Source organism: Phyllostomus hastatus, unplaced genomic scaffold (genome assembly GCF_019186645.2).
Source record: "Phyllostomus hastatus isolate PE091 unplaced genomic scaffold, TTU_PhHast_1.1 phas_scaffold_501, whole genome shotgun sequence".
NCBI lineage: Eukaryota > Metazoa > Chordata > Mammalia > Chiroptera > Phyllostomidae > Phyllostomus > Phyllostomus hastatus.
Window position 1 is genome coordinate 40,778,209 of NW_025334033.1, and position 26,419 is coordinate 40,804,627.

Sequence of the window (26,419 nt, forward strand, 5' to 3'; positions counted from 1 at the left end):
AAACAAAGGATGTTCAGTGAACTTACCATTATTCTTCTCTGCAGAGTTATTTATACCCATTCCCTGTGTGTGTGTGTGTGTGTGTGTGTGTGTGTGTGTTTGAGGACAGTGAAGTATAAGTTAATTTTCCACATGTTGTCATCTGTGTTTCTGGATAAATTATTCCTTAAATGGTTAAACATTACAGAATTATAACAGGAATTCTTTTTACTCTTTTTGCAGCTATGTCATCTTATCTTTTAATTATCGAAACAGAGCTTCCTACTGCTATTTCAGAATTTTTGCCTGGAGACTATAGTGGGTAAGAAAAATACTTCACATTGTATCCATTTATTTATTGATTCAATAAATATTTATCAGTCTAGTGGGAAGTAAAACAAGCAGAGCCCCTGCCCTCAAGACACTTACGTATGAGTCAAGGGCAGAGAAGTAATGGAGAAAAGACGCTCAGCAGATGTCTGCCGATGACCCATCGTGTGCAAAGCACTGTGCACCGAACCCGCTGAAACACCAGGTTTCACCCTTGCAGCCTGCGGCGGTGTGACAGGGCAGGACCGAGATGAGCCAGTGCTTGGAGAAGAGTAAAGAGAAGTCTCTGGGGACATGCAGGACTGGGGTGGGGGGAAGAGTACTACAGCACTGACAGTGAAGGTGAGCAAAGGGTGGGCTGGGTGGCACTGCTGTCACTTTCAGCCATAGTGATAAAGGTAAATCTTACCGATAGAAGTTACAGTCATGCTCGTGTGGGATTCCAGTGATAAAGCATGGTTTGAAAAAATATTTTCACGGACTTAATTGTTTCAATTTCTGTTTTTTAACAATATTATAAACAACTCTGAATCACATTATACCCTCTTTCTCCTTGTTTTAAAAACACTGTGTTCTAAAGACTATTGACTCACCCCTTTTATGGGGAAAGACAAATTATACTTTTCCTCTCACTACATAAAACAAGAAATTTTTAGAAAAATACACTTGAAAAGACAGAATAAGTTATTTTGTCATCAGTTGTTTCACATAATTTCTAAATTACAACAACAAAAAACCTGTCATTCTTTTAGATTTAACTATGGTTGTTTTGCTCCAATATTTGAACTTGTTTAGGATTAAAGAGCAAGTTTTCAAAATTTTGTTTTTAACTCTTACACCTCTCATGAAAGAATTCTACTTAGATAACTGTAAATACATATTTATAAGGAACGTATAGTGTACTTTATTTTTAATTAAATTTGTTGGGGTGACATTGTTTAATAAAAAAGTATAGTATGCTTTAGGTCTAACTAAGAGCCATCAAGAAAATGTGGTAAAACAAGGTAGGCAGAAGTTCTTAATGATTTTTCATTATTAGAAGCTATTGTGCCTTTATATCATACTTGATAGTTCACAAGTCTTCCACATTCATTATCACATTTGATGCTCACAAGTACCTAGTTTTATCTACCACTTTATCTAGTTAGTTTTAATTTTTTATGCTCTTATTTTGATAAATAACTCCCATAAGAAATAGTTTGTCCCTGGCCAGATAGCTCAGTTGGTTAGAGTGTTGTCCCAATACACCAAGGTTGTGGGTTCAATTCCCAGTCAGGGCGTACTTGAGAATCAACCAATGAATGCATGAATAAATGGAACAACAAACTGATCTCTCTCTCTCTCTCTCTCTCTCTCTCTCTCTCTCTCTCTTTCAAATTAATAATAAAATTTAAAAAAGAAGTAGCTATGTGAAAACTACTTTTGCACTTGAAGTAAAAATACTGCAGACAACTTGTATTATTCAGAACGATCTGTGTGATAAATGTCTTTTATAATTCAGGGCTAAGAGCTCCTGGCAATATGAGGTAAAATAAAGAATTTTAATACGAGGGTGAGGAGGTATATGTCCTACCCATTTCATATTCAGTAACCTCAAGAAATTAATTGAACTTCTTTTCACCATAGAACTTAATTTTGAGCCTTAAGTTTCTTCACCTCCTGTAATGTTACCAGTATTTCCTTCTTAAGGAAGTTGTTGGGATGATCAAATAAAATATTATACGTACACATGTTTTTGTCAGCTAATAGCATAGTGTAAATGTGCAGAATTAAGAAATTCCATAATGTATGCCAATTATACTTCAATAAAAATAAAAAGAAAATCTAATAACTATATTAAAGATGATTATTTCTTATTTGTTCTGCTTGCCAGGGAGATCAGAGTCACATTTGAATGCTTTGTATAAACTATGTTAATCCTAATAGTTGATCACTTCTGTTGGTCACTTCTGTTTACAGTTTTTTATTGTTACATGTTTTTATGGAAAGAGGAGCCTGAAACATTAATTCAAAAGAATGGAAGCACCCGTATGTTCATTGCAGCATTATTTACAATTGCCAAGAATTGGAAGCAGCCCAAGTCTTCATCAGTAGATGAATGGATGAAACAACTATGGTACATTTATTCTATGAAATTGTACTTGACCATGAAAAGGAAGAGGATTTTACCTTTTGCAACACCATGGAAGGACCTGGTGAACATGATGCTAAGTGAAATAAGCCAGTCACACAGAGTCAAATACCATATGATTTCACTCATATGTGGAATCTAATGAACAAACTGAACTAATAAGCAAATAGAAACAGACTCATAAATGGAGAGCAGGCTGACAGCTCTGGGGAGGTGAGGGGGTGCAGGGATCCAGAAAAAAAGAAAAAGGAATCACAGACACGGACAACAGTGTGGCAGTTGCGGGGGGGAAGGGGACGGCTGGAGGTGGAAGACGGTATCAGGAGGATTAATGGTAATAGAAAAAATGCAATAAAAAAAAACTTAGGTCTTCATTCTCTAAAAGTGATGCTTTTTCCATAACTTCATTTTAAATCAATCGCCGTTTACATTTTTCTCTGCCTTATTTATAAAAATAAAAATTAGCTGCCATCTCACTTATATTAGTGGAAAATTATTGTTTTTACTTGTCACACATGGATTTTTAAAATTATATGCTTCAAAATACTGTGGCCAATTTGCATTGCCTCTGTTATGATGTTTTAAAATTGCACATTTTTAACAGGCCATTGTTTAAAATCTGATATATATTTGCTTATTTTGGATTTCAGAGTTTTGAAAAAATTAGTAAGTGACGAATTATACTGGTTAGAATGCAGATAAATAATTAGTCATTAAAACTTAGTGCTGTAAAATAATTAAGAATAAATGTTATGGTAATTTACTCAACTATCGAGGGCAGTTTATTTCTGAGTAGAGTCACATAGCAGCGTCTTCTATGAGATCAGCATGGCATTGCAAGCTTTTATTTTAGAGTTTGATTCACCGTGATTCGCAGTTCAGATCTTTAGGTGTGCTTATTTTCTGGGCTATCTGTGAGACTTGATGTACCTTTGTGAAACATAAACCTTTACAAAGATGTTATTAAAAGGAAACTCTATGTTCGTGATGTTCTAATTTCAATATCACTATTAGACGTCAGAAGCTATAATACTTAATACCAAACTTTTATGAGGCACCTCTATTTTTTCATAGAATAACTTATATTTTAAAAATCTACAGCTGTTAAAGTTTGGAAGCTCTCTGTTAACATTTAATGATCTTGTCAGGGGAGTATGATTGACACAATTAAGTTGTCTTGCATCTGAGTTACAAAATTGATATGGGATGTAAGATCCTAATTCAGAACATATGATACTCTTGTTCCATTCCATTCGAGAATGAAATTAAAGCAACTTATAAATAAATCTGGTTTTCATTAAAATATGGAAAAATAATGTCAGCATGCCAAAGCATTTGAAATACAGCTTAGGATTTATACTCTATATTTTATACTTGGAACATTTTTATCATATAGGATTAAATCCACAGATCAAACAAGTTTTCTAGGAAGTATAAAACTTTTTACTCTAATTCTATTAGCTTGAAGAGAATGTATGGTTATATCCCAGCGGGAAAGCAGGATTCTGTTAGATAATTCTTTTCTCTCCTCTCTTAGGAAAAAAAAAAAAGATTAGTGTATTCTTCTAAAATCTTGATTTATGAAGTGCATTTAATTTAATATGTGCTTTTGAGATTTCTTTGTCCTGGGTTCTATTTCATAAGCTTAATTACATCTTTTCTTTGGAAATGCAAATTGCCACACTCAATTCAGTTGACTGTGACATGCGTGTGAAATGTAAACAAACTTTACTGTGCATTAATGTATCACCTGTGTTGTTGGCAGTATTAATATAACTTAATAAGGATACAGAGTGATTAGTAATAACCAGTAGCCAAGTGAGGATAGAGGCATTATATTTTGAATAAAGTATTTTCTGTGTTAGGAATTTAAAGTCAGTCTAGTAAAGAGGAAAGTCAAAAAAACACAATCTTGAGAAGAAATGAGGTAATACCCAGAAAACACCATCATCTCAAAGTGACTATTCAAGAGTAGAGAATATTTCCATTACTTCTTCTTTTTAGATTTTATTTATTTATTTTTAGAGAGGGGAAGGGAGAAAGAAGGAGAGGGAGAGAAACGTCAATGTGTGGTAACCTCCCTCATGCTCCCTACTGGGGACCTGGCCTGCAACACCGGTCTGCCCTAGACTGGGAGTCAAACCTGTGACCCTTTGGTTTGCAGGCCGGCAGTCAGTCCACTGAACCACACCAGCCAGGGTGCCATGACTTCTATCACTAAGATCATTATCATTTTGCTGACTTTGCTGACGTGAAAGGAAGGTATTGAACCAGGTGATATGTGAGGTCTCTTCTAGCTCTAATAGGCCATAGCTCTGAGATTCTGAGTTACTGCTGGGGGGAAGAAAAGTTATCTTCAGACCCACAGTTCAGTGCTCTGGGCAGTCATGTGGCTTCTATGAACATGAGTGAAATTATGATTTGTAATAGTATAACATTATAAAGTATATTAGTATAAGTTATAAAGCTCAGGGTTTCGAAGTGTTCCTTTCTTCTTATGCAAGAGGAAAGAGTCTTTGGTCCCATGGATTAGCATGCTCCCTTCACAGCTCTACCTTCATGGCAGCAGGAGCAGCAGGACTGACAGATGGGACCTGCTCGGGGGCTGCTCTGGGCCCCTTTCCTCCTGGCGCTGCACCTGTCAGGTCTGATATTGAAGCCCAGAGGAAGGAGATCTCAGGCAGAGCCCTGGGCTTTTCTCCAGCTCAAGAAGTTTAGTTGCCAGATGTTCCTCAGTGAGGGATGTTTTGAAGTTCCCATTCTGATACATACCTATTTAAAAATGAGTATCTAAAAGATGAACATGCCGAGTATCATTTTGTATTGTTAATATGTGTACTCTCTTAGGACCTCCTGCATACCAGGAATCGAGGGGCATGTGAAAATGCGGAGAGCACAGCTTCAAGTCCATTAGACCTAGGAAGAGTTGTACATAGGTTTTAGTTTCCAGCACATGCGTTTTCTAAAGACATGAACTAGTTGGAGAAGGGAAAGCTGTGATCTTGGTGCTATTTCTGCAGTTGTTCCTTCTATTCTGTTAAAGAGGAAGTTGTCAGCACCCAGTAGTGCCCACTAAAGATGCATTAGAGAGGGCTTCCTCATAAACCAGGAGGTAAAAAGACACAGTCAGTTAATCATAAAGTCCATGTAAATAGCCGGGGGTTGAAATCATGCAAAGGAAAACCTTTTCTTATTTTCTTTCTTTCCTTATTTCTTTTGTTCATTCATTTTTTTAAGATTGATTATTTGTTTGTTTGTTTATTTAGTTATTTACTTTTTAGAGAGAGGGGAAGTGAGGAAGAAAGAGAGGGAGAGAAACATCAGTGAGTGGTTGCCTCTTGCGTACCCACTACTGGGGACCTGGCCTGCAACCCAGGCATTACTGGGAACTGAACCTGCAATGCTTTGGTTCACAGGCCGGCACTCAATCCGTTGAGCCACACCAGCCAGGGTGATTCTTTCTTAATTGAGATATAATTGGCATATAATGTTGTGTAAATTTAAAGTACATAATGTTATACTTCGCATACTTCTATATTGCAGTATGATTACCACAGTGGTGTTATCTAACACTGCCATTCTGTCACATATTTATCATTCTTTTTTTTGTAGTAAGACCATTTCAGAGTCTCCTAGCAAATTTCAAGCATGTAATGCAGTACTGCTTACTATAATCACAGTGTTGTGCATTATATCCTCAGAGCTTATTCATCCTCTAACTGCAAGTTTGTGCCCTTTGACCCACATGTCCTCGGTTCCCCTAACCCCCTAGGCTCTCATAACCACCATTATTTTCTGTTTCTATGAGTTAGGATGTTTTAGATTCCACATGTAAGTGATATACAGTATTTGTCTTGTTCTGTCTTATCTCACTTAATATAATGCCAAGGTCCACCCATGTTGTCATAAATGATAGGATTTTCTTCTTTCTCCTGGCAGAATAATGTTTTATTATATATACCACATCGTCTTTACTGATTCATTTATTGAGAGACATGTAGGTTGTTTCCATATCTTGGCCATTCCGACTAACGCTGCAGTGCACGTGTGGGCGCAGGCATCTCTGGCAGCCTGTTTTCATTTCCTTTGGCTGTCTGTCCTAAAGTGGGATTGTAGGGTCATATGGTGGTTCACTTCTTAGTTTTTCAAGGACTCTCCATACTGTTTTCCATAGCAGTTGAACCAATTCACATTCCCACCAAGAGTGCACAAGGGTTTCTTTTCCCCACATTCTTGCCAACACTTATCTCTTGTCTTTTTGATGATTCCCTTTCTAACAGGTATGAAGTGTTATTTCATTGTGGTTTTGATTTGCATTTCCGTGATGATTTGTGATGTTAAGCATATTTTCATATACCCACTGGCCATTGGATGTCTTCTCTGGAAAAATGTTTATTCATGTTCTCTGCCCATTTTTAATCAGATTTTCTAAAAAAAATTGTTACTGAGTGGTATGGGTTCTTTATATATTTTGGGTATTAACCCTTTATCAGATACGGTCATACCTTGGTACTTGTCAGCTTCAGAACTCGTTAAACCTGGTACTTGTCACACTTTGACTAGAAAAAGTGTTGTAGCACTCCGAGCTTGCTCACCGCTCTTTGCACTTGCTAGAACTTGTATGAATCACTGCTCCACACCGCAAGAGAAAATGCTTCATCAGTCATTGCTTGCTCACCACTCAACAGAAGGAATTAATGATGAGCACCGACTGAGGTACCACTGTGTGTGGTTTGCACGTATTCTCTCGCATTCTGCAGGTTGCCTTTTTGTTTTATTGATTCTTTTGCTGTGAGAAGGTTTTTAGTTTGATGCAGTCTCACTTACTGACTTTCTCTTTCATTGCTTATGTTTTTGGTGTCATGTCCAAAAAATCATTGCCATGAGCCACATCAAACACCTTTGTCCCCATGCTTGCTTCTAGAACTTTTATGGTTTCGGGTCTTATATTTAAGTCATTAATCCATTTTGGGTGGTATAAGATAGGGGTACAATTTTATTTTTCTGTGTGTGATTACACAATTTTCCCAGCACCATTTATTGAAGAGACTTCTTTCCCCATTGAATATTCTTGGCTTTCTTGTCAAATAGTGGTTGACTGTATAGGGGGGGGGTGTATTTTTTGATGCTGTTGAGAATGGGATTGTTTTCTTTATTTTTGTGATATTTCATTGTTAATGTATAGAAACACAACTGATTTCTGTGTGTTGATTTTGTATCCTGCAACTTTACTCAATTTGTTGATTAGTTCTAATAGTTGGGGGATTGAGTCTTTAGGTTCTTTTATGTATAAGATTATTGGATCTGCAAATAAAAACAGATTTATTTACTTTTTTCTTTCCAATGCATGTGCCTTTTATTTCTTTATTTTGCCTGATTGCTCTAGCTAGGTCTTCAGGCACCTTTTGTCTTATTCCTGATCTTAGGAAAAAAGCTTTTGACCTCTTACTGTTGAGCGTGATGTGAGCTGTGAGTTTGTTGTGCGGTCTTTATTGTGTTGAGGAATGTTCCTTCTATGCCCAGCTTGTCGAGGGGTTTTATCATGAAAGGATATTGCATTTTCTCAAATGCTGCTTTTTCTGCATCTATTGAGATGATCATAAGATTTTTATCTTTCATTCTATTAATGTGCTACATCACACTTACAGATTTGTATATGTTGAACATCTCTTCCATCCCAGGGATAAATCCCACTTGATCACCTTCTTTGATCCTTCTAATGTGCTGTTGAATCTGGTGTGCTAATATTTGGTTGAGAATCGTGCCTCTATACTCATCAGGAATATTGTCTGTAATTTTCTCTTTTTGTAGTATCCTTATCTGGCTTGGCATTAGGGTATGCAGGCTTTGTAAAATGAGTTTGGAAGTTGTCTCCCCTCTTCAATTTTTTGGAAGAATTTAAAAAGGAGTGATGTTAGTTTTTTAAATGTTTGGTAGAATTCATTAGTAAAGCTGTCTGATCCTGGGCTATTCTTTTTTGGGAGATTTTTGATTACTGATTCAACAACCTTACTTATTATTGGTCTGTTAATATGTTTCATTTCTTTAGGATTCAGTGTTGGTGTGTTGTATGTTTCCAGGAATTTATCCACTTTTTTAATATGACATAGCAGTGGGACACTTTGGTTCCCTGGTAGAGAAAGAGGACAAATTATCACCAATGGGGAATTCTGAGAACATGTGCCAAATTACTTGAAAAAAGTAATCTCTGTTGTCCCTGATACTCCCAGGTCCCATATTAGCATGAATGAATTTTACTTTGTTATTGTTGTGTATGTGTATATACATATATGTTTCAGTGTAAAAATGATAGCTTTTTTAAAAAGATTTTATTTATTTTATTTTTAGAGAGGGAAGGGAGGGAGATAGAGAGAGAGAAACATCAATGTGCGGTTGCTGGGGGTTATGGCCTGCAACCCAGACTTATACCCTAGCTGGGAATTGAACCTGTGACACTTTGGTTCGCAGCCCACACTCAATCCACTGAGTTATGCCAGCCAGGTTAAAATGATAGATTTTTAATAGAAAATTTAGAAAAGAAACAAAAATTATATATAACACCATCTCTCAACCGAATCACTGTTATCTTTTAATTTCCTTTGACTTTTCTCAAAGAGCTTTTTAAAAACATAATTAATAACCATATATTTTGTATTTCTGTTAAGAGTATTTTTCATTTTATTAAATTTTATTTTTTTTAAAGCTGCATGAGATTCCATTGAGTATGCTGTTACTGATACTCTCTGTTGTTGGATATGGAGGATTTGCCCCAGCTTCTAAACATTATAACAATGTTGTGTTCACAGCTTCACACACATAGAATTATTTAGATTTTAGATTACTTTTTAGAGTAGATTACCACATTTTCATTGTTCTTGCTACATATTATCAGTGTTCTTCTAGAAGATAGTGCTAGATTGATAAGGTCACTGGCAACATGTAAAGGACCAATTATGCTGCATCCTCAAATATTATGTTTAAAATAACTTTACTCATTTAATTCCAACAGCCTCACTCTTTATTTCTTTAGTTGCATCAGTGGTTGAATTTTTCCTGCCGTGTTTTACCAGGTGCACTTCTTTTGTGAAGTGTTTGTCCTTTACTTACTCAAGTCTTCGGAAATTAACTCTAACTTTTAAAAATGTCTCCACAGGTATTTTATATTGAAAAATTAAAATTACATAAGAGAAAATAGAATTGTTCACATTGCTACCACATAGAAATATCTACTTTTTGTATTTTAAGTATATCCTTCTGATTTTTTAAAAATGTGTATCCAGTTTTTTGAAATAATCCAGTACACCATTACACATTTTGTTTTGTTTTCCTTTTTATTGAATTTATTGGGGTGACATTGGTTAATAAAGTTATATAGGTTTCAGGTGCACAGTTCCACAACACATCATCTGTACATTGTACTGTGTGCTCACCACCCCAAGTCAAGTCTCCTTCCATCTCCATTTATTCCACCTTTGCCCTCTTCTACCTCCCCCAACTCTCTTCCCCTCTGGGAAAGGGAATTTACCATTTTATTGACTGTGTCTATGAGTTTTTTTCTTTTGCTTAATACCTTCATATTTTCCACCCAGCCCCACAACCCCACTCCCCTCTGAGAGCTGTCAGTCTGTTCTCTGTATCTATGAGTCTGTTTCCATTTTGTTTGTTAATTTATTTTGTTTATTAGATTCCACATATGAGTGAAGTCATATGGTATTTGTCTTTCTTTGACTGGCTTATTTCACTTAGCATAATGCCCTCCAGGTCTATACATGCTGTCACAAAGCATATGACTCAGTGGTTCCACTTCTGGGAATATATCCAAAGAAACCAGAAACACTAATTGGAAAGAATATATGCACCCCTATGTTCATTGAAGCATTGTTTATCATGGCCAAGTGTCCATCAGTCGATGAGGCGATAAAAAGTTGTGGTATATTTACACAATGGAATACTACTTGGCCATAAAAAAGAAGGAAATCTTACACCACCACACTTTAAACCTACTTTTTCTAATTCAACATTCTAGTGCCTTTATATGAAAATTTTAATATTTTTCTGGTAATTCATGCCCTTTTCTATTTGCAAAATATAGAAAGCTATAAAGAAGAAAAATTACCCATTATTCTACCACCCACAGATAATGGCTATCAGTTTATTGCAATTCCTTTCAATTTTTAATGAATATGTATTTTTCCTCAAAACTATCATGTCACCTATATACTCATGCCATTTACTGAATATCCATTATATTATTATACCTATGAGATGGTCTTTTTTTTTTAAGATTTTATTTATTTATTTTTAGAGAGGGGAGGGAGTGAGAAAGAGAGAGAGAGAGAGAGAAAGAGAGAGAGAGAGAAACATCAATATGCGGTTGCTGGGGGTCATGGCCTGCAACCCAGGCATGTACCCTGGCTGGGAATCGAACCTGCAACACTTTGGTTCGCAGCCTGCGCTCAATCCACTGAGCTACCCCAGCCAGGGTGAGATGGTCTTTTATGATTGTTTCATAGTTCTATAATTTATTTTTAAGTTGTCATGGTTTTAGATGTTTGTTTTTAATATTTATTATTTTTAATCTTTTCAAAAATCTTTTTATGAAAATTTTTGTTCTTGTTGTTTTTTTATTTTCAATAGTCTTTTATACATGTTGCATGTTTGTAGGCTCTCATAATCTATCACCAACTTGCTTCCCAAAGGGTAATGTACATAGTTTTCCCTTTCACCAGTTTTGTTCACTTTGTCACTCTTTGGCAACACTGACTATTATCTTTTAATTATTTGCCCATTTGTAGTTGAAAAATGGCATCTCATTGCTTTGATACCTTTCTCAAATGTAAGTTCATTATTAAGAATATTGGAATCCCACAAGAACATGTTTTAACAAAAAGAATTAGGCTTTTTGTAATTTGTGTGTGTGTGTGTGTGTGTGTGTGTGTGTGTGAACATAAGCACTGGATTCCTGTACCTGAAATGGAACTATTTTCTTCCTAATAGGTCTTGGTATCTTGATGGAAAAACATTGCTGATAATCATTTGTGTTGTCATTGTGTTCCCTCTTGCCCTTCTCCCTAAAATAGGTAAGTCTTTGTAAAAGAGAACATTATTTGTTTAAAAGAAAGTAATATTAAGGGGCTTTGAAAGTTTATAGTACCACATTTTTAGCAGAAAGGTGGTGGTGGTTCATAATTTTGAACTTGGACTTGCTTTAGGTTGTTCAGCCTTCAGCCCTGTCTAGTTAACCTATTGGTTTGCAGTAGTATTTTGTCTGCCCCACTAAAATAAAACCTTTACAGCGGAACATTAAAGAGCAGCCTTTCCTTACAGCATACCATTAGTGGTGAGCCAGTCCCGATTCTGCCGTACAGAGCTACATAAATGACCTGTGACAGATAGTTGGAATGTTGTTACTCTCAGCCCTAAGCCCCAGATACCGAGTGCTGTAATAGAAAACATGCCTACGATGTATAGCTTTAGCTGTACGTTGGGATCATTTTCCTTATAAATTGCTTTTTATTTTACTGTTATTTTACAGGCTTTCTTGGCTACACAAGTAGTTTATCATTTTTCTTTATGGTGTTCTTTGCTCTTGTGGTAAGTTTAAAATATAGTGTATAGCTTATCTCCTCACTAAAATTGAACTTGTTGTCTTAATGTCTTTTTTCCTTTAACTCTGTTTTGTTTGGGGGGAGGTATCCCATTTTATTTCAATGTGTTATTCAAAGCACTTTTGTTTTACTGAATTATTTCCTTCATTTTGTCTATTTTGAAGAGGCTTAGCTGGAATAGCACTTTAAGTTCATTGTCACTTTGTGGTTAATTAGAAAGGAGAACACACCAATTCTGTTAAAACCTTAGATGCAGTATAATTTTTCGTGTAGGCTGTGTATCACTTTATTTCTGTACAATAACTGTGTGTATGTTGGGAGTACTCAAGCATGGGAATCAGCCTGGTTCCAATCTGTAAAATAGTGTGATACTAGTCATCTTAATTTTGAAACTGTTTCATTAATGAAACCAGACCTTCTGGGGCTTAACTGTTGAGATCTAGTAGGAACTGGGGTGTCTGAATTGTATCTGGCCTGGTTTATTCAATATAGGTAAGTTCTCATAAAAATGCTATTGCAAAGAAATATTTTTCTTCACATGTGTAGTATGTTTGTTCTGGCCTTTAAAAACAAATTTGTTTTTATTATAACAAGAGACATAAAAGATGGTAAAATTAATTTATTATAAAATAACTTATTATAAAGATCATTTGAATTTCTTATAGCTTTCTAATTCTTCTAAAATAGATTTTTAAATCCTGAAGATAGCATCTTTGTGTGACATTTTGAAAATCATTTTTTCTCTTTGAATAGCAGTTTATTCCATAGTATCTTTCTAAACTTAAGGAGGATTAAACATTTTAAACTTGCCAAAAAGATACATATCTAAATGGATTGATTAAACTTTCAAAATTATAAGCTTGATTAAGCTCTCCCTTATTAATGAGAAATGAATAAAAGAAAAATGCCATCCAAAAAAGCCACATAATACATCAGTAGTTAAACTGTATTATGTAGCCAGATTTCCGACTGTCAGAACAATTTAAGATGCATTTAATTTAGTCCAAACAGATCTTTTGGGATGCAAGGATAAAACAACTTCAGACTCCTTTAATGAAGTGGAAGTGATGCTGGCTTCAGTGTACAGAAACAATTATACTTTAAGGAATGCTCTTAAAACTAAAAATATTTAACAGTATTTACATTTAATCATTTGTTGAATTGATCGACATTGTCTTTCCCCCTCAAATTGTTGGACTTGTATCTTACAAGTAAGTGAATTGAACATACACTTTCTTTTATGTTTTTTCTTTCAATTTTATTGAAATGTAACTGACATACAGTACTATGCAATTTTAGGGTGTACAACATAATGACTTACCTATATTGTGAAACATTACCACAATAACTTCGGATAACATCCATGAACACATACTTTTTAGGCTCCATGATGAAGAAAAAAACAACAAAAATTTTCATCACAATTTGATTGTTGAAAAGCATCTATGTGGTTAGGACTGGCCCATGTATGCAAATGAACATACAGATATTAAAGAGAACCAGTATAGATAACAATGACTTTTTCTCCTCACAGATAATTGGCATTCCCAGCTTTGCATATGTAGAGGTAGTTTGATTTTTATAGCCAATAGCTGAAGCAGGTGAAATGTGCTGGTACAATATGTCTATTGTACATAGTTTTCACAGCATTCACTTCTGTCATTGCAGATGCAGGTACTCTTTAATTTGATGCAGGTTTCCACTCTGGCAGTCATATGGAAATAATACCTTTATTCTGCATTGATTTTGCAATGCTTTACAAACCATCTGCTCTGGCTTTTACCTGTGTGCACAATTTAAATTTGGTTTACAATGGGATGATGAAGACACTGTGCACTTTTTTTAAAAATGCGCTTTTTAATTGGCATATTTATTTTAGAGTCTCTAAGTATTAGGTTTTGGAATATGTAGCGGTTAGGGAAAGGGCACATGTATATATTACCCCAGGTTTTTTTTTAAAACATGCCAATTTTTCATTAAATGTTTTTACAGTGTGTGTTTGTAAATCTGTACAACATTTAGATTACATTAAAAAATCCAGGAAACAATTATTTTCTTAAATTACACTCTATAAAAAAGCAAACCAAAACCTATACTCATATCTGTTGTCCTAATTCTTTATTTTGCATAAAAATTTTTAACATAAAATTTTGCCTCCTCTGGAAAATTTTATTTTAGCAGTGGCTTAGATTGATGATAACCAGAAGGATTTTACCTTTTTGGTCCATTTTAGAACACAAATGTTTTTCTTTCCAAAAGTTCTGCCCTAATTACAGATTAGTATTCTAAGAAGTATTTTAATAAGTAAGAAACCCAAACAGAGAACTATTGGAATGGAGTTTGTCAGAAGCTTTCCTTCTCCTGAGCACCATGTCAGGCACCTGGGAGTTTAACCCGGACACAGCTCACAGCTCGTAGGATTCAGCTCTTAGGAACTTGGCAGGTGAGATAAGACAAATGTATTAGAAAACAAAATAGAAAACAGTTAAACGATGCATAACTACATATTTATTTATTTGCTTCAGAATAAGAATCGCAAGGGCTGAGAGGAGAGAAGGGTCGCTGAGAGCTAGAGTAAAGAAGGATGTGGAAGGAAATAAAACTTGAGCTGAGCATCGAAAGATGGGAAAGCCCTGGAGCACAGTGGGGGAAGGGCCTTTTGTGCAAATGAAAAGTATTTTTAATACTTAGTCATCTTTTCCCTTCTGTCTTTCTAACCCCTGAAATTATCTTCTTATCGTAGTCTGTCTTCACCCTGAGCTAGGGCTCCCTGTTACTCTAGGTTGTTGGGTATTTTCCATTCCTGTTCCGTACTTCTGCTTTCTAGGACGTTGCTCCTATCCACCCCAGTCCACTGTGCAGGTTTGGGGTCGGGATGGATCTCTGCAGAGAAATTAGCTGTAGCAACTAATTTTATATTAATATAAAATCAAGTTGCTAGTGATACTTTCTAACTAATGAAAAAATAATGATTATATTGCACTTGGAGTATTGTCTGGAAATATTTTTATGTGCAAGCCTAGTGGTCACAGCTGATAGAGTAAATGAGGTAGTTCACATACCGACCTCATTGCAGGACCTAGTACAAAACAGATGCACAATACGTGGTTGCTGCCGCCGCCACCACCACTGTTAGGAAGAGGAAAAATGAAACGCCGTGAACTTGGAGCAGGGCCAAAGAGAGAGATCAATAACAGCCTTGCTTCTCTAGCTTCTACTCCTCCCATCCTCATTGGGTTTTTTTGAAAACATCCCAAGAAAAAGATGATGAGATTATTGGTTTTTATTTTTTTTCTTTTCTCTTGGTAAGGTGATCATTTAGTTTTATTACATATCTAAAACTTATCTAGAAATGTTAAAGTAATTTGCCTAGTTTATCCTTATAATTCTTCTCCCCCTTGAGAGAGGGTTTTAATTAAGAGTCATTCTTTATTTCATTCATTAACTTAATCCTAAAAATATACATTTTCCTTAGATTTGTTTTATTACTATATAAAATCTTGGTTGAATGAGTTTAAATCCAAAGCTAGATAAATAGCAAATAGGAATAGGAACAGTATTGACTCACTGGTCTCCTGCCGAGGACAAATGCTCCCTTTATTCCCCTTGCCCCTCTGTGTGCCGGGCTGCAGCCTGCAGCAAATATTTACAGAGCCATTATGTGCCCTGAAACAAGGGCAACAATGGCAATGTTGACCCAACCACAGCTATAGGTCTAGGAACAGGGTGGCCACAATTAAGAGTAAAGTCCTGAAACATTTTTATTGATTATTTCTGGGAAATGACATCCCTCTGGATTTTTAATGTTTTTTAAATTTATTTTTAACAGCTGGAGTTTCCTTCTTAGCCAGTTTTATCCACACTCACTGAAAGTCATGTAAGTCTGAAAAAAGGAAAGAGGAACAGGAGTTATATGTCAGAGATCTCTGAGCTCGCCCTTTGCAGACAGTCTCTACTTACTTCTGCCTGTGGCCATTTCCAAAACAGCTAGTAATATTTCTCTGCTACTGATGCCAGATCCACAAATAACCATATTCTTGTACCATTGTCACTAAAAACATCGTGTTCCCGTTTTGAGTTGCACTTTTTTTAAGGCCTTGATGCCACTGGAGTTTTGAAAGTTGACAGTCTTGAATGGGGGAGACCCCCACTAAACGGATGCACAGCCGTCAGCCTCACGCCCGCTCCAGTGACTGCAGCCTAACGGGGCAAAGCACCAGAGCAAAGAGTCTCTTCCGTCGCTGAGCACGTGACTGGGCATGGTGCCAGCTTAACTGAAATAGTAATGCTGACCTATTTGAAATCAATTCTTGTCATGAATTCTATGAGAAATAATCTGAGTGTTAATTTTACCTATTCTTACAGATAGTAATTAAAAAATGGTCCATTCCTTGTCCTCTGACATTAAATTGTATGGAGCAATACTTTCAGGTAATAGTTTATATTTTCTTTTCAGTTCCTTTTTTTAACTTTAAGCTAAAAAGGAAAAAAAAATCAGATGAATGTCTTTTTTCCCCAATAAGTGGAAAAGTAATGACTATATTGCATTTTGGAACTTTGTTTTGAAATATTTTTATTTGAAAGCCTTGTAATCATAAATTCATCATGTTTGTTGATGTATTCTGACTTTTAATGACTGTTGGTTTCTCCTTTTCCCCTCAATCCTCTTAAACAGATTTCAAATGCTACAGATGATTGTAAACCAAAGCTCTTTCATTTCTCCAAAGAGGTGTGTAAGTTATTAACAGATACTTTTGGTTGATTTTTCACATTTCAAGTTTTAAGAGATTTGTGTAACAGGGTCTCTTAGGTCTTTGTACCTGTAACTAATTAATTTTCATGAAAGTGCTAAGTATAGGGTTGCCTACCAGAAGAATAATATTATTTAACACAGGGTGGCCTATTATGAAACAGCCACCTTTTTTTTGGCATGCCTTTAAATGAAGCCTGTTTTAAATGGGCAACTGCCTAAAAGAACAGATTTACTAAATGTCTGGTCTGGCCAATAAGGTCCTCTGTGGATACAGACTTCCTGTTGCCCTCTGGACTTGTAAAGCTAAATAGCCAATTATATCAAAAACTCCTCCCTTGTGAGTAGAACCTTGGTCTGTAGCTAAACAGCCTCATCATTGGACCAGCAGCTGAGCACTGCCAGTATGTCTTCTGGCAGACATTCCAAAGTTGAAATTTATGATGCCTTAAATGGGGAGACTAGAGGAACGAGTCCCATAGCCTTCTCGGAGAGCCCTAGGACACTGAAAACGCCTGCGAGAGCCCCTGCGCATCAACAGAGATCAGAACTGTGGTGCAAGCGCTGTCTGCCATTCTGGAAGAACTACACGTCTTCCCCATTGCTGCAAGTCTGTTCGTCTACACTTTGGGGTTCTGCTGAAATGCAGGGTTCCAGAGACTAGAATCCCCTCCACTCATGCGCAGCTCTAGTAGTGTAGCACATTAGTGCAGTAACACGCCCGTGCAGAATATTCCTTTTTATCTGCAGTTTTTCATGAGAAATATCTCTCTGGTTCCACAAGGGAGGTTTACCACATCTTTTATATGGTAAAGGCCTCCATGTGCCTTAAAGATCTAGGTAGGGTAATTGACAAGCCAGGAAATTGAGCAATATATGAAAGGGAATTTGTGAATTAAAGTCTCATTCCCCTAATCCAGCCTCAGGAAACACTACAGCTTTCCTTCCTCCCAGTACGCTTCAAATATTTGAGAGGCATTATGTCCCAAGATAGGTCTTCAGTCATCTGGAACTTCTTGTGCTGAAGAACCTAAAGTTAGTAAGGGGAATTTTTTTTTTTTACAGTAGTAAAAAGGAAGTAAATCATCATAATGCATTTTGTAGAGAAACTGTGTTCATTTAGATGGTAAATTTTGTTTGCTTTGTAAATCTCGCTCTTAAATATTCTAATTTTAAAAAGTTATGTTGATGTGTTCCAGTGGATCTCTAAGTATTTGAAGTCTAGAATAAATCACGTTCATTCCCATTGAAAGAGAACCTAGGCAAAGATACTAAGATGTGATTAATATTATCAGTGTTCCCTTGGGTTAAATTGGTGATACTACCTTAGATTGAGTTGGTAAAAAGAAAGCAGGTTCAAAAGCATTAATGATTATTTCTGCTTAGAGTAGTAAGATGTATTTAAGTTTCCTAATGCATACATTAGGAAAGACTGAGATTTATAAAGAGATTATTTCTAAAATGTTATTATTTTGAATCTCACCCAAGTATTATTTATTTATCACACCTAATTTTTTTTATCTTACCCAAATAATGTGCAAGCAGCAGTGATTGTAGTGAAAGTAACGTGGTACAGCAGCCAGCCAAGAAATACCTGGCCAGTGTAGGCAACCCTTCTTTCTACCAAGTAAAGACTGGCTGGTGATCATAATTGTATCTCTTTAAAAAAACAAAAACCTTATTTTATAGAGATGATTTATGAAAAATGAAATGTTTAACCAAACTGGGTTTTTTTTTTTAAGAACTGAGCTTATTGTCACATGAAGTAGTGGTTTCAAAGGACTGGCATTTAATAATCTTCTCTTCTAAATTTTTTTCAGAGTGTTTATACCCTACCAACCATGGTGTTTTTGTTTCTCTGCCATACCTCGATATTGCCCATATACTGTGAGCTTCAAAGGTACCACAGAATCCTGGAATATTTGAAATGTATTAAGTATGTCTTTTTACTTCTAGGACTTTCAGATTGAATGACATGCTTCTCCTTTATGAATTCTTCCCTCCCTTCACTGGATTTAAACTAAGTGTTAGTTTAAAACAACATGAACAACTGCAAGTTAGTTCTGTGCAAATTGAGAATGTTCCCTGAAAGCGTAATCTTTGTGCAGTAATTTCACATCAGGAATTCTAGTGTACAATTATTAATGGACTAGGTCTTGAATATTTAAAGAATGCTTTTGACTAGCTTGGGAGATACTTATTTCTGTAGATACAAGCCAGATCACTGACTCTGCTTTTGCCAATTTTGTCTTTTAGCCCGTCAAAGAAAAGAATGCAGAATGTAACCAATACAGCAATTGCTTTAAGTTTTCTCATTTATTTAATATCGGCACTCTTTGGGTACCTCACTTTTTATGGTAAGTATATCATTTAATTACAGGTGTCAAAAATTATTGTTCTGTAGTCGAGCTCACACTTGGATATGGACTTTGTTTCTGCCTGTCCTTAGTGAGTTAATTTGCTCAGGCTGCCAGAATCCACTACAATACCGTGGTGGCTCTGTGGGCCTTAAAGAATTGATTTTCTGTCTCTTATAAAGATCAAGCTCAAGATTAATAATTTTTATGAAAATATTCCTAAACACCTGAATAAAATCTCAGGCTCAGGGACATTGATGTCTTTATACAAGAAAAAAATGTGCAATAATGATTTCATTTTAAAAAAAGATTTCAGAATAAATCTTACGTTCGATATATCAGACTCTGGCTCCGCAGTTTGGGAGAATGCTAAAGGCGGAAGAACAACTTGGGAAGGAACGGGCTTCATTGAACCACAGCTGTGCGGTCGCGTACGTGTCGGGGGTCTCTGCCTTCAGACTCCGTTCGCACGACGCAACAGCGCGCGTTCTTTAAAATTCGTAACATGAAAGTAAATATTTTTATTTTTGAAAAATTGTCTGCCTGATATGCTGTTTTTACCTCATAAGAACCTCGAAGGAAGGTAAAACTTAAAAGTCTAGAACAAGATAAAAAAACCCTGTAAGCTCTCTTGTCTCTTGATTTGCAAACACTTGTTTGTTTTGCAAACGAACACATTATAACAAGTTACCCTCAATTTGTCAAACTGTTCAGCACACTTTTCAGTTTATGAATGCTTTTATAACAACTCTCCAAATAAATAGCTGTGGCAACTTTGGGGGTAGTCAGCTGTTATGACTCTGATTTCACAGTTCGTGGCCGTGTGCCCGTTTCAGGTTGTAGCCATCCATGATAACGTGCAGTGGGGATTTGCTTATCCCTCAGAGTGTGTCCACATCTGACGAGTGTTTGGAAAGCATCTATTTGCATAGCTACTTAAGAGTAGATTTTGAAATCCAACAAACGTGGCTGAACAGGATACTTCACCTTACACTATCTTCATCCCCTAGTCTGTAACACAGAGATAATTGCATTGAGTTGTACCGAGGAGGCAGTGAGTTATATTTAAAATGCCTGTGACAATATCTGGCACATAGCAGTCTTCCCAAAGGGAGAGCTACTGCTGATGGTGTGTTATTATTATTATCATTATGATGGTAATTATTGTGTAATTGCAGGTCTCTGTGTCTTAGTACTATACTTCTTACTATCTTTCATGAAATTTAATTTAATATGGTAACTATTCAGTACATGTTGTTTTGTCTTGGAGTTTTCAGTGTGTGAGAAATTTGTAATTGCTCTATAGAGTCCTTTTCTTGCTATCTCTGTGCATTTTCCACAATAGTAAAGCTCATTCGTTAATCTAAGCCTGCTCTTGCACTTTGTCACTGATGCAGGATCAGAGTGGTAGCGGTCTGTGCACACCATCAGGAAGAGCGCTGTTTCCAGCATGGACATGGGGCCCTGCTGGATATACCACTAAGAAAGTTGAAACAGATTGTTAAGCTTTTTGATCATTGCTAACGGAACAGAATTCTTGAGATACATAAGCTCTATTTTTGATTTTGTTGCATTGGTTCGTCTTTGTTCAGACTTGTGCTCAGTAAGACTTTTTCATATCGGTAAGCTAGGATAGCAGGGCCGCTGTCAGGATTCAGCTAAAACTTAGTATAGCAGAGTAGTTGTATGTTTTTCTAAATTAAAATTGTCACCTAGCACAAACACTATTATACTTAGGGATCTTTAGCATTGAAAAAAAGTCCAAAAAATGGACCTTCTTCTTCTCCCTATGGATAAATAGAGCTATCTAGAAGAAACGTCAAAAGGCCCACCAGTCTCTAGGATAGCTGAGAAATAGATACACAAATTACCACAAGATGCTTAGGAGCTGTAGTAAATGGAAAGGGAAGTGGAGGAGAGATGGACACTAATACCTTTACTGAGCTAACATTTATTATGTAAGTGCAAGGTATAGGTTCATATAGGTTGAGTAATTTGGCCAGCTAATGAATAATAAGTTGGGATTTGAATCTAATTCTGACTGTCTCCAAAGTCAATGCTTCCTCCTCAGGAAAATATGTTATAGAATCCAGATTTCCTTCATTCCGGTTTTTTGTCAAATTGGACTTTTGGAAAAACTTGGCTCACTTAAGATCGATGGATCTACCTATCTCTATCTCTATCTCTGTCTATCTATCTATCTATCTATCTATCTTAGTCTGTATTATTTATCCATCCATCTATGTACTGATGCTTGAACACAGAGGCTAAATATTATTTACTACACAGGGATTTTCCTGATTATCAAGTATATGTTGTTTCTAACTTAATCCTTCTCTGTCAATGCAGATTCTTCAACGTGTCCACATTTTATGTAGTGGAGAAATACACATGTAAGAAAAATCCCTGGTAGGTAGGTGGGTAGGTAGGTATATAGGTAGGTGATAGAAAGAAAAAGGAAGGAAGGAAGGAAGGAAGGAAGGGAGGAAGGAAGGAAGGAGAGAGAGAGAAAGAAAGAGAAAGAAAGAAAAGAAAGGAAGGAAAGAAGGGAGGGAGAGAGGGAGGGAGAGTAATTTTCCAAAGACAGAAGATTCAGATACTGATTTGCTATTCACAGTGTTTTGTTTTTGGTCTATTAATAGTAACCAGGGAAAATATTTTATGGCATATTTCTATCTGGACAATAATAACTTTCAGTCTTATGTAAATAAATTGCTAATTGATCCTGAAACCTTAATCAAAAGGGCCCATCACAAGTTAAGGCTTCAACTCAATGAATAGATGAACAACTAAAGCCCAAAGAGGTGAGGGGACCCATCACACAATTAGTGGCAGGTCTCCTGAATACTGACCCAGTGGTCTCTCCACTGCTCCGTGGTCATCTTTATAAACTTCATACCCAGTTGATGATGCGTGTTAAACAGGACAGCCTCCTGACTTCAGCAGCATGCACAACTTGCAGAGATCACCTTCAGGTCCTTAATGAGATTCATCGTCTGAATCCAGTGCAGTATGGTACTCCATTCCTTACATATGGTAAAGCTCAGCAAAGAACACAGAACTGACTGGCTCAGAAGGAAGGTTATAATCCTGGGAAAGTAGAAAATGGACATGTAACAGATATCTTGAATATGTAATAAATCTAGTTCTTCAGGCTTCTGGAGCTGCTTGGGATTCTTTCATCCAGTGCTCCCAAGGCTTAGTTAATACTTAAATTTTGTCAGATTAAAGAGACCAATAAGTGTATACCTAGATTACTGCTATGGGCTGTGATTACAGATGTTAAAGTGTTTTAAGGTGAGGGAAAATAAAGGGTTCCTCTGGTGAGCCAGGCCAGTGAACAAATGTTGCATAATAACCAGACCATTTAAAAAGTCTATGAGGTTGTTAAGCAATACGTGTTAATAGCTCACTTTTATGATTCAGAAAATGGAAACAAAATAGTTTGCCATATTTCTCCAAAACTCACAAGTGTCTCACAGATTCGGGACTGGAATTCAACTTGAACCTCCTACTTAGTCCATAGTCCCACACTGTGTAAAATATGTCTTTGGTAATTTAGACAATTCGTTTCTCTCCTATTTTTATTATCACTAGTCTAGTTCAGGTCCTCATTACCTCTCAGTGATTATGACCATTGCTTTCTGCTACCCCTGTTTTGGGTCTCTTTTCCTCCCAATCTGTCCTCTTGATTAATTCAGATCATAATACACTATTCTGCATAAGTCACGGCATCTCTGTGGCCCAGCAGATTGAGTTCCACTGCTGGGTCTTAAACACATGTTGAGCTTTGTCACCCATTGCTCTTTGCACTGCAGCACCCTGTCCTTCAGCCATTGTGCCACTTCCAGGAGACTCATTTTCTCAGATGCTTATTCCCCCTGCTACTTCGGGGCTTCTGCTCATGCTGGTTCTTGTTCCTAGAATCTCTCCCCCCATGTCTTTGAGTGTCAGCGCACACATGTTAACTCATTGAATGCTCTCAGTCTGCAGGTCAACATATCATTGTCTCCATTTTACAGATGTAAGAGCCAAGAGACTCTGAAGGGTTAATTTGCTATTAAGTAGTGGTATTTAAACATTAGTCTGTGTGATTCCAGAACGCAAGCCCCTCTATCATCTGCCGCTCACTATGTTATGATGACTCTCCCCAAGCCTTCCTGGATTTCCTGCTTGCCTTTCTTTGTTCAGAATCACCATGACTATTTGTTTACACCTTCTTCTGCCACTTATGTGTGTATCTGTGTTTATACACTATTATGTGTGTGTGTGTATATTCATCTTATCTGCCATTTAAATTTTAAGATCCTTGAAAACAGAGGTATATTTGATTTTCTTCTTTCCTTCCAAGCATCTTTCCCAGTACATATATGTTCAAATTATAAAAGCACCATTCTCTTTTTAAATATATTTTATTGATTATGCTATTACAGTTGTCCCATTCCCCCCTTACATTCCCCTCCACCCTGCACACACTCTCCCACCCACATTCCCCCCTTTAGTTCATGTCCATGTGTCATAAATTCTTTAGCTTCTACATTTCCCATACTATTCTTGCCCTCCCCTGTCTATTTTCTACCTACCATCTGTGCTACTTATTCTCCATACCTTTTCCCCCTCTCTCCTCTTCCCACTCCCCTGTTGCTAACCCTCTATTTGATCTCCATTTCTGTGGTTCTGTTCCTGTTCTAGTTATTTGCTTAGTTTGCTTTTGTTTTAGGTGTGGTTATTATTAACTGTGAGTTTGATGTCTTTTTTTACTGTTCATATTTTTTATCTTCTTTTTCTTAGATAAGTCCCTTTAACATTTCATAAAATAAGGGGTTGGTGATGATGAACTCCTTTAACTTGACCTTATCTGAGAAGCACTTTATCTGCCTTTCCATTCTAAATGAAAGCTTAGCTGGATAGAGCAATCTTGGATATAGGTCCTTGCCTTTCATGACTTGGAATACTTTTTTCCAGCCCCTTCTTGCCTGCAAGGTCTCTTTTGAGAAATCAGCTGACATTCTGATGGGAACTCCTTTGTAGGTAACTTTCCCCTTATCTCTTGCTGCTTCTAGAATTCTCTCTTTCATTTTAATCTTGGCTAATGTAATTATGATGTGCCTTGGTGTGTTCCTCCTTGGGTCCAACCTGTTTGGGACTCTCTGAGCTTCCTGGACTTCCTGGAAGTCTATTTCCTTTGCCAGATTGGGGAAGTTCTCCTTTATTATTTTTTTAAATAAGTTTTCCACTTGTTGTTCTTCCTCTTCTCCTTTTGGTATCTCTACAGTTCGGATGTTAGATCGTTTAAAGATGTCCTGGAGGTTCCTAAGCCTCTCCTCATTTTTTTGAATTCTTGTTTCTTCATTCTTTTGTGTTTGGTTGTTTATTTCTTCCTTCTGGTCCATACTGTTGATTTGAAACCCAGTTTTCTTTCCATCACTATTGGTTCCCTGTGCATTTTTCTTCATTTCACTTATTGTAGCCTTCATTTGTTCATCTAATTTATGACCAAAATCAACCAATTCTGTGAGCATCCTGATCACCAGTGCTTTGAATTGTGCATCTGATAGGTTGGCTATCACTTGGTCGCTTAAAAGTACTGACTGGAGAGGCTTTCAATTCTGTTGGAGCCATCTCCTCCACCCCCGCCCGTGGTCTGGTCGCACCCTGTTACGTATGAGGGGTGGAGCCTTAGGTGTTCACCAGGGCAGGGCACCCCAGTCGCTGGATTGTGACATTGTATGTGGGGGCAGGGTCCGAGAGGGAACAATGGCACCTGCTCTGCTCTCTCTAGGACTTCAGTCCCCTCTGCCGCTTCCCACAAGCAGATTGCGCCCTTCTGGTGCTGGCTCCCGGGTGGGTGGGCTTGTGTACATTCTAGGACCCTGGGTCTCCCCAAGGAGCTCTCCTGTGAGGCTGGGAGATTCTCCGGGCCTCAACCCCTACAGGTGTTTTCAATCGGTGCTTTTAGGCTTAATTTCCCAGTGCTGGGTCCCTGGGTTGCGCAGTCTGTGTCGCTGCCCATTTTTGCCTGGTTTATCTGCACTCAAATGTGTCACTGCGGACAGCCAGCTGCCTTGCGCACCTCACTGGGTCTGCTCATTGCCTCCCATGCCCAGGGTCTGCCACCAGGTCTGTCAGCTGCCCCTGCACATCTGGGGTCTGCCAGCTGCCGCTTTTTCCTGCCGGGACCCCTCGACCCCTCTCCGTAGGCCTCTGACTCCGCTTCTCCTTTCTGGTCTGGATGTATGGTTGTCAGACTTCCGTTCGGTTCATTTCTCTCTGTTCTGGTTGTTTTTTTGTTTCTAAATTGTTGTTGTCCTTAGTTTTGGTTGTGCGAGGAGGCACAGTGTGTCTACCTATGCCTCCATCTTGGCCGGAAGTCAAGCACCATTCTCTTTTAAATACAAATTGATCTTTCCCTGCAAGGCAGTGATCTGCATTGTTCTTGAGTAACCTCACTTGAATACTCCTTGTCTGGCTTGGGGTGTGGAAGGTGTTGTCAGAAGGGAAAAACACCTTGGAGCAAGGCATGGCTGGTGTGCACAAACTCTGTCACTGACTACTATACTGGCTTGCTAAGTAAGCCAGGTCGCTAAAACTTTTATGTAAGATGAATCCACAGATGTGATGTTGATAAAGCAGCTAACATGTGCACAACTCTATGAGACTCTAGAAAACATTGTAGTATTGAGGAAAAGGTATTGGCTTTGGCAACTCCCCCGCCAAAAAAAAAATTGGGTGTACAGTTGTGCTGGCTCTTCCCCTATGAGTTGTGTGTCTTGGGCCAGTTATATTTTTTAGCCTAGCTACCAATCTTATGTTGTTATCATATGGACCAAATTCAGTGGTAGAAAACACTTTACAAAACAAACAACATAAATGTTCAAAATCTTCAGATTGTGGACAAGCTCTAAAATACAGGTCTGTCCAGAAAGTATCCAGCCATGCATTATGAAAAATAGCGCCCTTTATTGAAGAAGATACAAGAAACATTGTACATAGGACAATGACACCTCAGTCCCCTTTAAAGTAGGCACCTCACACAGTTCTCCCACTGTTCAAAACACTGCAAAATCCTTTGTTGGAATCACCATCAGCTACCCCACTGTATTTTCTTGAATCTTATTGATGGTCTGAAATCTCTTCCCTTTCAAAGGTGATTTTAGTTTTGGGAAAAGCCAGAAGTTGTATGGGATGTATGGGGTGTATGAGTCACCTGGGTGATTTGATGTTTTGCAGAAAAAATTCTGCATGAGACATGATGTGTGGGGGG

At 37.2% G+C, this 26,419-nt stretch overlaps 1 protein-coding gene across 4 annotated transcripts in view; it reads left to right on the plus strand.

The window, feature by feature from the left end:
• The window catches only part of SLC38A6 (solute carrier family 38 member 6), a 64,241-nt gene that overhangs the window by 34,620 nt on the left and 3,202 nt on the right, over positions 1-26,419 (plus strand). For all 4 annotated transcript variants that reach the window (XM_045823307.1, XM_045823306.1, XM_045823311.1 and 1 more), the window contains exons 6-12: positions 223-301; positions 11,438-11,520; positions 11,976-12,034; positions 16,414-16,479; positions 16,724-16,777; positions 18,619-18,698; positions 19,055-19,155. In XM_045823307.1, coding sequence (XP_045679263.1) covers positions 223-301; positions 11,438-11,520; positions 11,976-12,034; positions 16,414-16,479; positions 16,724-16,777; positions 18,619-18,698; positions 19,055-19,155 — 522 coding nt within the window. The remainder of the gene's footprint in view (positions 1-222; positions 302-11,437; positions 11,521-11,975; positions 12,035-16,413; positions 16,480-16,723; positions 16,778-18,618; positions 18,699-19,054; positions 19,156-26,419) is intronic.